General features: G+C 36.3%; 1 protein-coding gene across 2 annotated transcripts; it reads right to left on the bottom strand.

Annotated features, from left to right (window-relative positions):
• Positions 1-3,943: 3,943 nt before the first annotated feature.
• On the bottom strand, positions 3,944-14,823 carry LOC134806902 (uncharacterized). Of its 2 annotated transcripts, XM_063780325.1 has the most exons (7): positions 14,683-14,823; positions 13,851-14,007; positions 11,016-11,146; positions 8,873-8,962; positions 8,345-8,517; positions 6,444-6,523; positions 3,944-4,165 (listed from the first exon to the last, which is right to left on the bottom strand). In XM_063780325.1, exons 2-5 carry the CDS (start codon positions 13,887-13,889, stop codon positions 8,421-8,423), a joined length of 357 nt encoding a protein of 118 aa, XP_063636395.1. In that variant the 5' UTR covers positions 13,890-14,007; positions 14,683-14,823; the 3' UTR covers positions 3,944-4,165; positions 6,444-6,523; positions 8,345-8,420. The 2 variants fall into 2 exon arrangements, with proteins under 2 accessions (XP_063636395.1, XP_063636396.1); XM_063780326.1 differs by lacking the exon at positions 8,873-8,962.
• Between the last annotated feature and the right edge of the window lie 3,640 nt (positions 14,824-18,463).

Genomic DNA, 18,463 nt, shown 5'->3' with positions numbered 1-18,463 from the left:
TTTTGCGCTGAATTTTTCCTTTCAGACAACCGGCTTAGGTAGAAACAGCAATACTCTTAACTATCCATCGGTGGACCTTATGCTTTTTGTAATAAGGTTTAGAACATGGTTTCATAAAGTGTGCACGCATTGTGACCCCGGGTTCGAATCCCACCTAGGGTGAACTTTTTGTTTATTATTATTTTTATTTTTTTCCGTTACTTTTCCGTTTCACAAAATATCAGAAGATTGTTTACAATATTTTAAAATAAAAAAAATATTTGCCTTGAATTGCCGATAATATTCAATGATTAATATTTTTTCGACACCTTTCCTCTTAAAAAGTATATTGGTAACGGACGTAACAGTGTCCTGATATTATGTGGAACGGAAAACGGATAACGCCTAAAATGTCTAAATACCTATTATTGTCAAGAAATTTAAAAGACTAAAAGTATCAATAACGAAGTACAAAAATGAAACTAAAAGTCTAACTGTGAATAGTCCGAAAAAAAATGTCGAGAATCGTATTTTCTAAATCAATGTAACCAAGGCGATGCTTAAAATGACAGGTTTAGGCTGCGTTTCCACCAGAGATGTGCGAGGAAGCTGGGTGCTTAGCCAAGTTGCAAATCGTTTACACTCCGTAGCGAACGAAACGCCCAATGTCTCTGTCACACTAATATAACTGAATAGTATACTTAACCGTTATCTGAGACTGTCTGTTCGTCTGTCTGTCACCAGGCTGTACCTCATGAACCGTGATAGCTAGGCAGTTGAAATGTTCACACATGATGTATTTCTGTTGCCGCTATAACAACAAATACTAAAAACAGATTATAATAAATATTTAAATGGGGCTCCCATACAACAAACGTGATTTTTTCCCGTTTTTAGGGTTTTGAGTAACGGAACCCTTCGTGCGCGATACTGACATGCACTTGGGCGGTTTTTTTTTTACATTATTATAATTTGTCATTTTTCCTTATAGACATTAATCGACTAATAATTCTGGAAAACTGCTTTTAGCATGCTTACTAACTAGGGTGGCAGAGTAAGACCAAGGTAACGCTGCAGTGTTTTTCAAAGCAAAGACTTGCAAAGTGTTATTTTAAAGTCATAATTTCATAGCTGTTTGACATTTAAAATATAACACTTGCATGTCTGGTCTGAATCTAGCTAGCAGCTTAGGTATGTTTGACTTAGCACAAAGTGTTCGCTTGTGACTTGGGTTCTATTCCCGCCATCGGTCAACTTTTTCGTTTTTTTTTTTTTACTTTTTGCGCTGAGTTTCTCCTTTCAGAAAACCGGCTTAGGTACAAACAGCAATACTCTTAACTATCCATCGGTGGACCTTATGATTTTTGTAATAAGGTTTAGAACATGGTTTCATAAAGTGTGCACGCATTGTGACCCCGGGTTCGAATCCCACCTAGGGTGAACTTTTTGTTTATTATTATTTTTATTTTTTTCCGTTACTTTTCCGTTTCACAAAATATCAGAAGATTGTTTACAATATTTTAAAATAAAAAAAAATATTTGCCTTGAATTGCCGATAATATTCAATGATTAATATTTTTTCGACACCTTTCCTCTTAAAAAGTATATTGGTAACGGACGTAACAGTGTCCTGATATTATGTGGAACGGAAAACGGATAACGCCTAAAATGTCTAAATACCTATTATTGTCAAGAAATTTAAAAGACTAAAAGTATCAATAACGAAGTACAAAAATGAAACTAAAAGTCTAACTGTGAATAGTCCGAAAAAAAATGTCGAGAATCGTATTTTCTAAATCAATATAACCAAGGCGATGCTTAAAATGACAGGTTTAGGCTGCGTTTCCACCAGAGATGTGCGAGGAAGCTGGGTGCTTAGCCAAGTTGCAAATCGTTTACACTCCGTAGCGAACGAAACGCCCAATGTCTCTGTCACACTAATATAACTGAATAGTATACTTAACCGTTATCTGAGACTGTCTGTTCGTCTGTCTGTCACCAGGCTGTACCTCATGAACCGTGATAGCTAGGCAGTTGAAATGTTCACATATGATGTATTTCTGTTGCCGCTATAACAACAAATACTAAAAACAGATTATAATAAATATTTAAATGGGGCTCCCATACAACAAACGTGATTTTTTCCCGTTTTTAGGGTTTTTGAGTAACGGAACCCTTCGTGCGCGATACTGACATGCACTTGGGCGGTTTTTTTTTTACATTATTATAATTTGTCATTTTTCCTTGTAGACATTAATCGACTAATAATTCTGGAAAACTGCTTTTAGCATGCTTACTAACTAGGGTGGCAGAGTAAGACCAAGGTAACGCTGCAGTGTTTTTCAAAGCAAAGACTTGCAAAGTGTTATTTTAAAGTCATAATTTCATAGCTGTTTGACATTTAAAATATAACACTTGCATGTCTGGTCTGAATCTAGCTAGCAGCTTAGGTATGTTTGACTTAGCACAAAGTGTTCGCTTGTGACTTGGGTTCTATTCCCGCCATCGGTCAACTTTTTCGTTTTTTTTTTTACTTTTTGCGCTGAGTTTCTCCTTTCAGAAAACCGGCTTAGGTACAAACAGCAATACTCTTAACTATCCATCGGTGGACCTTATGCTTTTTGTAATAAGGTTTAGAACATGGTTGCATAAAGTGTGCACGCATTGTGACCCCGGGTTCGAATCCCACCTAGGGTGAACTTTTTGTTTATTATTATTTTTATTTTTTCCGTTACTTTTCCGTTTCACAAAATATCAGAAGATCGTTAACAATGTTTTAAATTGTTTTATCTTGATTTGCTAAAAACGTTAAATGAATGTAGTTCATTTTTATAGAATAAAAGTGGATGACAGGATAGATTTATCTCTGGATAGATGGACATATATTTCAATTTATAACTAACATTATTAAAGATATTTTGTTAATCGACTACTATGAAAATCTCTGCAGAGTTATCTTGGTCTTAATCTAGCAAGCAGATCTATGTATGCTTGGCCCAACGCAAAGTGTTCGCTTGTGACCTGGGTTCAATTCCCGCCACGGGAGAACTTTTTGTTTTTTTTTTTTTACATTTTGGGCTTTTACCCTTTCACAAAATATCAAAAGATCGTTAACAATAACTATTTGAAAAGTCGACCGGCGCAAAATCACCTTTCATAACAAATCATCTATTTCAATTTATAATTTATAATATTTTTACACAATTTGATGTCAAGTAGGTACATATCAATCACAGACATGCCGCATCGTTTTATTTTTTGAATTTATTGAGCTATAGCTTATAGGGACCGAACGCGTTGGAGGGTCTGCCACCAGTCAGCTGCAGAGAAAAATGTCATACGTAGAGGCATAGCTAAGTAATAATAGTTAATAAGAATAATAAGTATAAATTAAAATATGTAAAAATAATTTTCCATAATGTCAATATCCTGAGAGCAAAATGGGGACTACGTTTGTTTGAAGCGGCTGTCCTATTTCCTCTTAAAATTTCGTATGCCTTGTCCCGTGTACGTGGTAGTACGTACCACACAATTTGGACTGTAATTTACAATTTTCATTCATATCAGTAGGTTATTAAATCAGTAGCAAATGTTTAACAAAGGCATACGAAGGGTTACGTATTATTAGATATTAAGTATAACGGAAAACTGCTGTAAGAATGCTTACTAGGATGGTATAGCAACCGTTGACCGGCCTTCCTACAAAGAGTGCCCTGGGCCCCGGTTAGATGTAATAACCGGTATTATACAAAAAGACAGGTGCCATTTGACTATTAGGTACTGATTCAGGTAGTGTGTGATGTGCCTTAAATAGTCGTCGAGTGAAAAATTTACTCATTGACTTTCGGTCCCTCCTGCTCGCTGCTTCTTGGACTTTAGTGAGAGGCCTGAGGCGATTGGTAAGAAGTTACTAACTGACCCAGTCCGTAGGCTGCCTGGATCAAGGTCATTTTTATTGTGTTCACTGAGAAAAGTATAATATTTTTTAATTAGTTTTAGTCCCAAAGTTCAGTTGCCTTCTATTAGAAAACTACCGCACAAGTTCTTTACCAACCGCCTGAGATTGGAGTCACAGCCCGTAACATTGTTCTGCAGCTTTTGGAACTAAGTACCTTCTTTTCGTAACTATTTATAAATCGTCCGCTGTTTAAGTGCACTCCTGCAGCCTTGAGACTCTTCTTGTGTTCTGAAAAAAAAAGCAACAAAGAAAATTTTATTGAGTTTTAAAACATTATGTAACTATTGTAATAACCTAAAAATTCTAAAAACAACTTGATTAATTTACAGTCATATTGCTGGCATTTTGCTTCGGAAGAAAGTGTGAACGCATATGACCTGAGTTCGATTCCCAGGAAAGGTGAACTTTTTGTGTTTATTTTAAAATATATTTATTTCAAAATTAATAAGTAAACCCGCGCTATTGTAGATGGATGGATTATCTTTCAAAATGTCAAATGTATAGAAGTTTTGGGGGTTTCAAGCTTTTAATTATCGCTTTTTTCACTCCTTATTCATTTAATTATCGCTTTTTTCACTCCTTATTCATAATTGTGATAAATCTTTGATTGTAATCATGGTAAACCATAGCTATAGCTCAATAAATATTAGTGGTACTTATAAAAAAAGTGCCAACCAAAACACTTATATGCATTTAGAAAAATAAGCATGTAAAAATTTTGATATCTTCTGTTTTTCTGGACCACCATCAACAGTGGCGCCAACTGGTGAGCAAAGAAACGCTAGCCCTCATTTACAGTCATATTGCTGGCATTTTGCTTCGTCAGAAAGTGTGATCGCATAAGTGACTTGAGTTCGATTCCCAGGAAAGGTGAACTTTTTGTGTTTAATTTTTATTTGTAATTTTGATTGCAATTTGTATCCTTTTTAGTTTTAACAAGATTAAAAAAATATGCTTCAGCTAAATAAATAATGTTCTTTACTAATTGTTATAGTTCGTTTTTTTTAGCATTAGAAAGAACTTGAAAGAAGGTAAGCGATCTTGACATGTCTTTTAATTGAAAAGCGCGTTTTAAAAATCAGTAACTATTTTGCTATTACTTATGAAAGCAGAAGAATATAAATGATCGTATTAGATTCATAATTGTTACATACTTGCCGTAACTTATTTTTAAATTCTCCATCATCAGATCAGCTCGATGGTACCATAATATTGCATTGTCATCCGATTTATACATGCATGAAAAATTTCAGCTCAATCGGACACCGGGAAGTGGAGATCAAATTTAACTTGCAAGATTTGATTACAGACAACGGGACAGGTGAAACTAAATAAAAGCTTGTAAAAGATTTCAAAATGAATAACTAAACCCGTGTCGTACGTTCGATCCCCGACCGCGATGTAAATTATGTATTTACAAAAAAAATATAGAAATTAATGGGCGGTATCTTATCTTATCTTATTTTATACCTTTAAACGAGCAATTCTTGTTATTTATTTCGGAAACGGCTCTAACGATTTCGATGAAATTTGCTATATGGGGGTTTTCGGGGGCGAAAAGTCGATCTAGCTACTAGGTCTTATATCTGGGAAAACGCGGATTTTTGAGATTATTATATATTTTCCGAGCTAAGCTTGGTCTCCCAGATATTTTAAACATAAATTTACACACGAGTGTGTATTGAATGGCTTAAGAGCCAACAGGAGTGGTCATTTCTCCATACAAACGTACTCGACTGTTTCCTCCATGGGTTTTGATGCTAGAGCAATGATTTTTTCAACACAGATTAATATTGTCAATAGCTGTGTCGGACCGTTTTGCTTTTTTTGATATTTTTGTTTTCTAAGGCGCTAGAGCCCTTCAAAAATGGCCTCATTGACTATGCCGCAATGAGAGGCCTAGTATTCAAAACTGACATCAATTAGCCAAAAAAGCAAAACGGTCCAACACAGATAATTTCATAATTATTTAGATTTCCAAATTTGGTTACGATTGGTTAAGTTTTGGAGGAGGAAACAGTCGAGTACGAAACCTCCATTTTTGAGATTTTTACGCAGGATTTTTCGCCTTGTCCTTATCGCACTAGTTTAATTAAGGAGCCGCTTCCGTTAGCGAGACGGGTATATTTACCTAAAATATTTAAAACTCAGCTCCTGTTTCGTCTTAATTAACACAAGTTCGCAATTCCTGTACCTATCGCTGTTATATTGCGGTGCATGAATAGATATACCTATTTTGTTGACTGTAATCAAACACTCAAGCAGATTTTACTTCACATAGCTCAAAGTGGAAAAATAAAGCTATCTAATGAAAAATATATTTCAAGACGTAGGACGACTAATGCATGGATTATAAATTATCTACTTAAAACGATATTTAAATCAGCGCTGGGGGTCTACCGCGAACACCGAAGTTTGCAAATTGCGGGCATCTTTCTCGTTTACTCCCATTACGGCGTATTTAGAGTGACAAATTCATAATTCTCTTTAATTGAATTTAGCTGACCTGCTAGATATCCAATAGTAGTACTTGTGTAGCCTGCAGTCTCTTTCGTTTGTCTTGTTGGTTGGAAACATGGGGCTCACCTGTAATTTTAAAAGTCCATCATACAAAAAGAATACAGGTACAGAGGTATGTACCTACCAGGTAGTGATCGGTAGATTTTTAGGGTATACACTCAAAGTTAAGTATTGTCGAGGCTCGCGAAGGCCGAAGGCCGAAGTTCCGCGTAGGGTTGAAGGCCCGAAGCGTCACACGAGAGGGGGAAAGTTGGAGCTTAAACACGACCCAATAGGAAAAGTGTCTTGACAACCTCACGTCGGGCCTACGGCCTTATGTACAAAAACAAAAATAAATTACAATTGAATATAAATAGGTATCTTATATATAAATTACAATTGAAAGTTGAACAAATATCCGTACATTTAGATAAGTTTACACGTAGATGTCGCTGTTTCGTGCAGTCAAAATTCTGCTTCGCGTAATCATGGTTTTTAACTTTTTATTTACTGGGAATGGAGCTCACGGCCATGCTGTGCTATTACAAATTGGAATTTAGACAAATTGCAATTACAAATTGGGATTCTCCTGTATTTCTTCGATTTTTCTTGGGATAATGATGACCAGTCCCATATTACTTATAATGTCTACCGTGGAGTCAACATCATAATCTGCCACTTTTTCGGTTTAGCTTAGAGGTACGATCGAGCGTATGTTTTGGCTTGGCACTAATTGTTCGCAAAGTATCTGAGTTCGATCCCCGAGACTTTTAATTTTAATACGTATACTCGTATAGTACAGAGACGAATTGTTTCATTATTTTCCAAAACGTACTATTCTATTTTCTTTCCTCAGCAGCCTAGTGACGCCTGGATGATGTCTGTGTTATGTTATAATGTTGGGTGGCTGATGGTAATGGATGAGATGGCCCTACATATTTCTTAAAAAATATTTTACTATAATAGCCTATAATTATGTCGGACTACTTACCTGCCGCCCACAACTTCGTTTGCGTGGAATTAAATAAATAAATTTTCTTTGAAATGTGTGTAAAAAATCTAAAAAGTAAGTACTTATAGATCTTGATAGCAAAGTTAGGTACACTTATCACCAAACATCGGATTCTAGGGGGCAAATTGTATGACGGATAGGGATCCCGTCATACAATTTGCCCCCTAGAATCCGATGTATATGCTTATCACTGTGATCGTTCGATTCGCCAGCACGGCCTGAAATGACGGCCACGTTTCCTTTAAACAGTTCCAGTTCCATCGTCAGGGTTTAAAGTCACATCAGTACAATGGTTTACGATCTCTTCGATAAGGAATAACTTAATAGTAAGAAAACTTAACTTATCGCAATAATGCATATTTGTTCCTGAGTTATGGATGTTTCTATGTAAGTATATAAGTATTTATATAGGTATATATTTGTGTATATTATATATATCGTGGTCTAGTACCCACAACACAAGCCTCATTGAGCTTACTGTGGAACTATATATGTCGATCTGTGTAATTATTGTCATATAATATTTATTATTTAATCCTTTGGATTAGGCTGATCAAACAACAGTCCACCTACCCTGCCTATGTACAGTCAGCCAAGAAAGTGGTCTACCACTTTTCGACTCTATCATCTGATTGATAGAGTCGAAAAGTGGTAGATCACTTTCTTGGTTGACCGTACCTACAGATTCGATGAAGGTGTTATGGAGCTAGAAGAGCCTAGAAATTAAACCAAAGTCAAGTCTTAAAGTGTAACTAGTAGTCGCTCCCTAAGATCTTTCTAGCATTTTTGAAAGTTGGATATTGTGTATTGTGTAAAAGTTATTTTGTAATTTTCAGTTTTAGTTTCTTAATTTTATTACTTGTTTTATTATTAAGGTATTAGCCAATTGATGTGACCTGGTTAAAAAGAGTGGCACGTTCTCTGCACGGCGCGGCGCTGTGGTGGAGTGTGCGCGTAGGTCTCGGTGGGACGTCACAGGCGCCGCGTCCCAGGACGGCCAGGATCAGCAGGGCAGTACTGTGTGCTCTCCGGAGCCACAGGTGGACTGGCGTCGGTAGTATTACTCCCTCTGGAATTTGCAGGTTTACACATTTAGTCAAATGTTGGATTTCACGTTACTACCTGCGACATTTGGCCGATCGTTGATAAAATCCAAGGCGAAAGTGCAGCCAGCCGTGTGGCCCGTGAGTTCCAAGTTGAATGTAAGAACTTTGCTTTGCTTTGCTCGGTCGATCGAAAAGGGCTATAGGCTATATATAAACGAAACTAAATAAAGGAATTGTGAACCTCTATATAACTATTACCGGATTTGACGCAGAAGAGCCACGTTACAAAATTCGACAAGTTTACTGGATTAGTAGTTTTTTTTATCGATCCAAATTTTGGAAATTTTTATAATGCGGAAATTGGCATAAAGGACTTACGGCTCGACCACGTCATTGAGCGACTGGCGACGACGGCAGCGACAACCATAGATGGAAACGAAAGGTCCGATCGCTGTGTCTCGCTTCAACCTATTTATATAAATACATAAGTACTTAATTTGAAAAAGACGGGTAGTCTTGTCTCGCGAGCGAGGCGAGATGCTGTTGTCGTATCCGTCCTGTGCTAGGCCTAGGTACTATGATCTCAATTTGACTTGATTGCATTATTCTTCTTCTTTCTCACGTTATCCACCACTCCAGAATCGATTGTCTGACACTTTGTTTGTTGTTCACCTCATAGGTACAGATACCGCCTATATACAAGCACAGCAAGTTATCTTACATATTTTCATTAGGTAACAAATTAACTGGTTATTCCGTTATATTTAAGGACTATTTCTCATTTGCTTTATCTATCTTTACAAATTACTAGGTACCAAACTAACTTAAGCAGGTATTATTACTAACAAACTTCTAATCTATTTTCGTACCTACTTTTATGATAGGTATTACGGTTATTATTTTATTTATTTATTTATTTAAACTTTATTGCACAAAATACAAATAAAATGTACAAATGGCGGACTTAATGCCTAAAGGCATTCTCTACCAGTCAACCATAGGGCTAAACAGAGATGTAGTAAAAATGGTGCAAGAAGAAGAGTAAGAGAATTCAATTAGGAACTATTGCAAACAACTGAAAAACATAATAAACTACATATACAATACACAGATAAAAATAATAAAATATATACAATGAATATACTACTACATAATTCTCACATACATACTAATATATTACGATGGATACTACCTACTCATACTCTTGTTTCAGCAGATGTTTATGCAGCATCCTCTTAAAAGCAGATTTGCTCGGGGCTTGTCTTATGTTATAAGTAGGTAGGTATTTAAACTTACTGTAGTCTATCGGTTTTATTAATTTGATTGATGCCTTAACTATACTAAGCCAAACCAACTTTGGCAGTAAAAAACAGCGCGAAATTGGAAATTTGTATGGAATTCTAAATTTTTCAAATTTGTCGCCTTGTTCTACTGCTGCTAATAACAAAGCTGGTTTACCGGAGTATATTTAGGTAACTAATGACCCATGTAAGGCCCATATAGTGCCTTACCTAGCCCACTTTTTAAATACTAGATCCTTTTTACAAAAACTGTTACAATTAATATAAAACGCTGTTTTCTAACAAGGAAGGGTACCCAACTCGTCAGCTCCGATTTGATTAATTTTTATATATGTTATAGAGTAGTCTAAAATAACGGACACGTGTTTTGTTTAGCTGCCCATACTCAACTTCCTGGGAGAAATTGGCCTCCAAAGTACTGAAAAGTGACAAAACGCTCTAACTTCTGTAGAGAGTTTTATTCAAGCAAATTTCAAGTTAATTACCTACTGGTTTGCATATACGTTACAGAACATGAAAAAATACTGGACACGTGTTTTGTTATTTCGACTCAAACTCATATTTTACAAAAAAAAACACACTTCAAAGTTTCATAATTCTTATCCTTTCACTCGAACTTCACGTTAGTTATCTTTTCGTTTTTTTTATCATGAAAACTAAAAACTTCCCGGTAGTGAAGAAAATGTTATCAATGTTGTCATGGTTGTAAACCGGTTTGGACATTAAGTCCTAGCATATTTTGAAACATCAAAGATCCTAAAAGTGTACATTTGAAATATTTGAATACCCTGTTAGGCGCGCGGCAACGTGTTGGCGGCGCCGGGCGGGCGAACACACGGTATTGAAGTGAAGCGCGTGAAACGATGACAAGTATGAAATTTTGAAGTGTGTTTTTTTTGTAAAATATGAATTTGAGCCCAAATAGCAAAACACGTGTCCATTATTTTTTCATGTTCTTCAACATATATTCAAACCAGTAATTAACTAGAAATTTGCTTGAACAAAACTCAGGAGTTAGAGCGTTTTGTCACTTTTCAGTACTTTGGAGGCCAATTTCTCCCAGGAAGTTGAGTACTTATGGGCAGCTAAAAAAAAATACGTGTCCGTTATTTTAGACTACTCTATAACATATATAAAAATTAATCAAATCGGAGCTGACGAGTTGGGTACCCTTCCTTGTAAGCCAAAGCTACAATAATAATTATGACGATGATTCGTACATGATTCGGAACTGTTCCCTGCTGATTTCGCCGTACTGCCGTACTGCGTCCCGACCGGTCGGTGTCGGCGTCCTCCTGTCCGCCCACTCGCCTTTTGAAGACTCTAGATATGCTGGACTGCGGTGCGCCACCTAAATACGAAATGGTTTGTGCTCAACCATAGACTAGGAATTCTCTAGACCGAGTTCAGAGCAATTATTTCATGCAACCGATGATGCCAAGGAAGTCGGTTAAAAATGCGGGGGTGCGCGGGACGAGGTGAGCAAAGTCCCGTGCCGTGATTGGTCCGTTCAAAGACACTTTCGACTCGAACATGGAGTAAAATTACCGTATGCGTGGCAGAGGGGGTAGCGCGACTATGCTAAGTCTGGAGGATGTTTTGTCTGTGTGCTCAACTAACTAAAACCATCTAAAACTAACCCCCATATGAACATACCTCAGACACTGAAGTCAGAGTTTGATAGTTCATAATGTAAAATAATAATAATAAGCACTGTAGTTAATAATGTAAAACATGGAATAGGGTAGGTGTGTTAGTTTTCGTCCAGATCTAGTTTTCGTCCACTTGATGAAATTTGAATATAAACCTACATTAGTGCACAAATTTGTACGTATTGCAATCCTTAATGTCAAAACAATATATCTGTCTACATAAAAATGATATTTCGCATTTAGAAAATTAAAAATCAAATACATATATATTATTATTTGCTTTTCTGTCAAGTGGACGAAAACTAGAGCACGGACGAAAACTAGCGCAATGACCCTATATTTCCATTAGTTGAAATTTCCCGCAGTTGAAATTGCCCCCCTGCACTTATCGCACTTTCTTGATTTTCTTATGTTCCCATCGTGGGCCAACATTACACCATTAAGATTAACTGGAAAGATCCCTGAAAGAGATATACGAGTATGTTCGCATTTGTACAAATGATGTGTGTTTTTTCTTGTTTTATGTTACTTTTTGTACAATAATAAAAATCACTAAATGTAAGCCTATAATATTTAAAGAGTTCCCTCATTTCCTCATCGATCCCATCATCAAAAATGGATTTTGACAAACTGTATACTTTATACTTTACCTCCGTGATCGTTAGTGCTAGAAAGCTGCAATAATGGCATGGATTTGGATATGCACGCCATCATAAATCATGCATGAACATCAGGACCGGCTGGAATGCATACAGCGGGCCTCGTACGCCCGACGCTATGAGCTGAGTATGAGGGCGCCGAAGGCGCCCGGCTTTGGTAAGCGTCTCTAGAGCGTGTCACGTACGTCAGGTCATCACTCAGGTCCTGGAACTTCATAGTGTTCAAGTACCTATACCTACCTACTGTTAATATAGACCGGTAGTAACGAAATATCACTGAACGATCACGTGAACCGCGGTTCCTTTAAAGATTTCCAGTTTCATTATCACATTTTGGGACAGGGATATTTACGATCTGATCATCTTCGATGAGGAAAAATATCGTAAAAAAATCTTATCACAATAAAGCCTAGATTTCTTTCTGAAGTTAAACTTCCGATGGCAGTGCCTTTCTTATAAATAGCGCCTGTACTTATACCAATCCTTGTGGTGTTATAAATGTGATTGCAATAAACTTAACTATAAATAAAACTAAACCTAAGCTAACCCATAATAACTATTGAACTTTATAACCCAACTCGCATCGTTACCTACTTACCTATTAGCTGTCTCTACCTAAGTTAACTTAATTAACAAAATTGTATGAATGACATAGGGCATCCGATAGCTGGCGCAGGTAGTAATGTATGTAAAGTATGAGCATGAGCGTTATGTGAGCATCTACTTAAAGGTTCCGTCACACAGGCGCGTTTTCCGGGCGGGGCGTGAGCGCGGCGTAAGCGTTTTAATATGTCAAAAAATGGCAAAAAAATCACTATTGTTGTATGGGCGCCTTACATAAATATTTATTTTATTTTGTTTTTGGTATTTGTTGTTATAGCGGCGACAGAAATACATTATCTGACAATTTCAACTGTCTAGCTATCACGGTTCATGAGTTATTGCCTGTTGACAGACAGACAGACAGACAGACAGACAGACAGACAGACAGACAGACAGGCAGACAGACAGATAGACAGACAGACAGACAGACGGACAGAAGGACGGACAGCGGAGTCTTAGTAATAGAGTCCCGTTTTTACCCTTTGGGTACAGAACCCAAATTAAAAAAATTGGGAACCTCTTACTTGAAGAATTATAATTTTTTTCTTGCTCATCACACATAACAGCGGAATGCCCAGGGTGCCAAGATCACAATAGTTGATAGAAAACGCCAATCGAAACTTAAATAGTGCGTGACTTTTCGCAGCATCTATCACCCCGATACATTTCTTTTTATCGTTTGGCGTTTGTCGATTAAAGATTTGAGTCTAATTAAATATACCTATACAAATGTCCGGTCTTTTTACGAGGAACAATCTATAAGCGCCATCGGGATCTATAGCACTTACGACCTTCTTCGGGAAAACAGTCTTACAGGGTAAGCAATAATTTATTAATAAGTACAACTAAGTTCTAATTCAAAATACACGTTGTGTAAACAAACACAATTTGCTTTAGTAGGTACCTACCTACCTACCTATCTACTATAGCAAATTCAACGCATTCACACATTGATACTACACACTGTTTTGTACAAGTAAGTACACATAGGCTATATTAGACCCAAACCAAACGGACGACTGGGATCATATCTCTATCTCTCTCACCCCACCTTCAATCATGCGAGCGTGTATGAGAAGTTTTACGACCCCGGTCGTCCGTTTGGTTTGGGTCAACTATAGATATAGATTATTTGTTGTACCTTGACCGCTAAATTGGTTCTCATCCGGTTCCAGGTCATTGGAGTCAGGTGAGGTGTATCTGGTTGCTCTGCTGTTAGGCCTGAACCCCTGGAGCAGGGCTCCCGCTGCCGGATGCTTTGTCATTGGAACGCGTCGCGGGTTGGGGTTTGGAGAGCCCTGGATTAGAGCATAGATGATCTTAATATATGATGTGCTATACGCGTGCGTCCGTGAGGGACAGAACATAAGCAATGCGAATTGGTTTGTTGCCCACCATAAAGCATACTAAATTTACGCTGGGGAATAAAAATGTGATACTGCGACAAGGACAAACAATTAGCGCTTTCTCTGCTACTCCTACTGAAAGATACATAAAACTCTCCCATTCGGTCATATCCCCCACCCCTCATGCCTGATCCAGTTATAGGTACTAGATTCATGGTTTAGACTTGAGTGTAAAGTTAGACCTAAGAAAAGTCTGCAACGATTTACATAGCACACGCTGTGCAAGTGTTATTTTAAACGTCAAACTTGCACTGCGTGTGCTATCAAAATCGTTGCAGACTTCTTTTGGTCTAACTCTAGTAGTGTTTTAGGCAAAACTAACGGGAAAATAGCATGAATTATAAATATTATATCATGTTATGATGACAATTCTTTGACATGTATTATAGCTTGCATATTAAAAATACGCTTTAGAATCCATTTCGCATGTACTAATCAGCGTGAGCGATTATTATACATCGACAGTTTACAAATAAATACAGAAAAACACATCATGGTCGCACGCCGGGCCGGTACAGGCCGGTTAGCACTATCATTTTAAATTTTCCCGCTCGATATTTTACTTACGAGAGTTGCTGCATCCCCGAACGCAGCAAAGTTTTTCAGATGCGGCCATTATCTAGGCCGCCGAGTTGGCCGTAAAACTAAAAATCAAGACACGAGTCACGATATTCAGAAATGTTTGTTTTGAAAATCAGGTTACCTAGTAAAAAGTCAAAAAGACAATTGAAAGACAGTTTAGGTATTTTTTTATTTCATTGCAGTGACATTATGCCAGTACAATATGATTTTATGTAGCAAAAATAACAAAAGTATAGCCGGTCAAACAACTGTGTCAGTAGAAAAAGACGCGAAATTCTGATTGTCTATGGGACGATAACCCATCCCGCTTATATTTTTTAAATTTTCCGCGTTTTTACAGACCATAAATACTGATAGCCGTAACAGACTAACCGCACCGCTTTTTTTCTGCGTATAACTAAACGCTGAGCACCGTGAAATGTTGCACCAGGAAATAAAACAAGTGGGTGAGGGGTAAAATTGTTGCCGTTACCGGCGACATCTCTAGATAATTGACAAGACAGACCCCCCCATACTTCATATTGGTAGTTCTAAGTGAAACAGCCCTGACTGACAGCATTGACATTACAGACTTTTGTAATGACCTATGTTCTTACCGGCCAGACCCAAATCAAGGTCTATCAAAGAGGCCTATTGACAAAGTTTTTTTTTTAAATTTATTAAGGAGGGTAGAGGCACGTCTACCCTTCGTAGATTTTATGAACATAGACAAAGACAAACTGAAATATAATAGATAACAATTTACATATATCAAAAAATAAATAATAATTTACATATGACTACTTCATAAAATACAAATCAAAATATATTTGATAAAATAATTTCATTTATTCTTAGAAATCGTATCTATAGACAAAGCCAGTTCTAGCAATGTTGCTGTAGTAAAATATTGTTATGTTAATTACTGGCAATTTCGTCTGGGAACGGACAACACATATACAATTTTGAAGGGTCACATCGTTTCAAGGAAGTCAATAGGCCTTGGGAGTTACGCAGTTGAATTCGCAGATCCGGCCAAATGCGTTGGAAATTTGTGTTCAAGCATTGATTTTTCATAGGGCTTAACGGATATTTTTTTCAAGTTATCGAGATTTTAAATATATTATTCGATAGAGAAAAAAATACTGAGTATAACTGCATTTTCGCAATTTTATCCCTTACGCCCTTTGAGCCTACGGTAGTCGTTATATACAGTTTTGTTCAGAATTCCAAGCGCTTTCGTTCTGTATTTTGAAAATTTCGATATCTCTTAAAAAGTTGCCTTTACGACCCAATTTTTGCACTATGAGCTTGCAACAACAGCTTATCACAAGGGGCGTAAATGACCAGGTATAAATTAGAAATTCATAGATATTATCGTAAAGGTTAATACCGCTAAATATAAATATACTGGTAATATGTGACGTCCCACGGTCAAAGGTACCTTATGGCGGGTATAGAGTTATGCATACCCTAGTAATCTACAATAAATAAGCTATCGATAACACAAAAGATCAACCTTCTAGGTTGCGTAGTTACAGAGATATGATATTTTGAAAATAATGTTGTGAAATGAGCAACTTTACGATAGAGAAGTTTTAAGTTTAGCCGCGTAAAAAACTATGTTCCTGAATTAAGTTACATAGTTGACTACAAATAATAATACCTTATATATCTGAGATTAAAAAAATATTGAGACTTGTTCTGTAATGCAAATAGAAACTTTTGATATCGACTGATTTATGTGTATACTAACCAATCTCTTGAAAATAAAGTTTTATTTCATTTTCACGATTGATTGTAATGAGCTCTCAAGATTTAAATTTTATCTATTAGAAAATGACACTGACAGACAGTTTAAGCAAAAAACAATACCGATTTAGAGGTGAAAATGTATTTTCTGACTTTTTCATATAAAATCACAAAATTGAATATTTTTACTTTTAATGTGACACACAATCAATTTTTCTGAGCACATATGAAAGAAATTCTGTCATTCAAATGAAATAAATCCTAAAACCCCAACTAAATACTATATTTAACCCCTTATGCCACTTTAAACTTACATAACAATAACAGTATTTGCTCCATACATTTACGAAAAGGTACCTTATGGAAATAAATCTAATAATACATCACTACAAAATATCAATCATATTACAGTTTATCTTTTATGAATAGAAAATATTAATTTACATTAAACTGCCCCAAATTTAATTAGTTCTTCGTCATAATAATCTTAAAAAAGACCAATAATTTGTATGTAATGAAAAGGTACCTTGTGGTCAAGTTACATGATGAGGCATGATGATGATGGAACAGTTAGGATAAACTAATAATATTTTGGGGTTAAGATAGTATAAATCGTCTATTTCTTATCAATAATATATTTCGGTTGCTATTGAAGATAAGCGGCATTGAGGTTCAATGACCTCAGATATTCCATAAGGTAATGCGTCGGGTATTGGCATTTTTCAGCAAACCAATGGCTGATTTACTGCATGCGACCAAACCAAGTGAAGATTATTCTAGTTAAGAAAGACTTGACGAGAGTAACTTTGGTATAATAGCAGTCTACTTGGATTTGTGATGTCGGTCTATGTACGGTTATAATATTTGCGAGGCGCCCCAACCAGAACTGAAATTATCAAATTAGTTTTGCAGAATGCTAATACAGTTCTCTACCAAACTTCTTTTCCCGTATTGACTAGTTTTTTTGGGAATTTTCAATCTTTTTTCCATAAGGTACCTTTTCTACTAAACTCTGAGACGACATTACTAGGCTTATAACTAACTTATAACAAAAATAAAAACAGGTAAACAAACGTTACGCATTAAGGTTTCACATCACACAATAAAAAAAAATTGAGCATTTTTTCACCTCTTTACAAAACATTTCATATCTCCGAAACTAGAAACCCTCATAAGGTACCTTTTCCCGTGGAACGTCACATATATATAACTGTTGTAAATGACTTACATGTCTTTTGTCGTCCGACTACGGCAACGCAAAAGGAGGGTTATGATTTTGACTGGTATGTATGTGGGTATGTATGTATGTTCATCTGCTCGCTCATAACTTCTAAAGTACTCATTATAATTTGATAAACGATATGTCATTCGAATCGTCTTAATCGTCCGCTGGTTATAGGCTATATGACGTCACAAAAAATGAACACTGCGCCCTCTAGAGGTCATAAAGTCACGAACCAAAAAAATAAAAGTAAGTAATGATGACGTGTTGTATATCGTTTGAAAGAGCTCAATTAGCACATTTCAAATATATAAATATTGTTAGCTTTTGCTTTCAAAGCATTTACGCTAAAAGTTTTTTCGGCAGTTATCTTTGTTCATGGGCGTAAAGGTCTAGAATGCCTAATAAATAAATAGTTTTATGGGTCCTTTATTACTAAAATGTAATGTTTGCTCTTCAAATTAAAAACCTCAGCTCGGTGTTTTTCAACAACTATCATCGTTTTACTCGCAGTGGAATTTCTTATAGTATATTATACATATAATTTCTTATATTCTATAATATCGTTGTTTATCGACTAAGTGCCAGTTGCACCAACCACATTTGACAGACTGATCAACACCAGCCGGCGCGCCCCGGCGCTTTATTATGAAACATTCCATACATAAAAATTTAGCGAACTCTTTAACGATACGAACAGTTTGGTGACTTTGGTGCAACCGACCCTAAGCCAATCTGTGTAGCGAATGTCCTATAAAATCATTCATTCATCCAATTGTTTCATAATCGTTCTAACAGAAAATATTTTTAAAT

The sequence above is a fragment of the Cydia splendana genome, chromosome 3, assembly GCF_910591565.1.
Source record: "Cydia splendana chromosome 3, ilCydSple1.2, whole genome shotgun sequence".
NCBI classification, from domain to species: domain Eukaryota; kingdom Metazoa; phylum Arthropoda; class Insecta; order Lepidoptera; family Tortricidae; genus Cydia; species Cydia splendana.
The sequence above is the reverse complement of the archived record's forward strand: the minus strand, read 5'-3'. Positions and strand labels throughout refer to the sequence as shown.

Bases quoted from the DNA above. Each gene is read 5' to 3' on its own strand.
- LOC134806902 (XM_063780325.1), bottom strand. From the start codon at position 13,889: ATGACCTGGAACCGGATGAGAACCAATTTAGCGGTCAAG. The intron at 11,147-13,850 runs GTACAACAAATA...TTTCGTATTTAG, and splicing joins GAACCAATTTAGCGGTCAAG to GTGGCGCACCGCAGTCCAGC. The intron at 8,518-8,872 runs GTAAGTCCTTTA...TGCAAATTCCAG, and splicing joins CTCAATGACGTGGTCGAGCC to AGGGAGTAATACTACCGACG.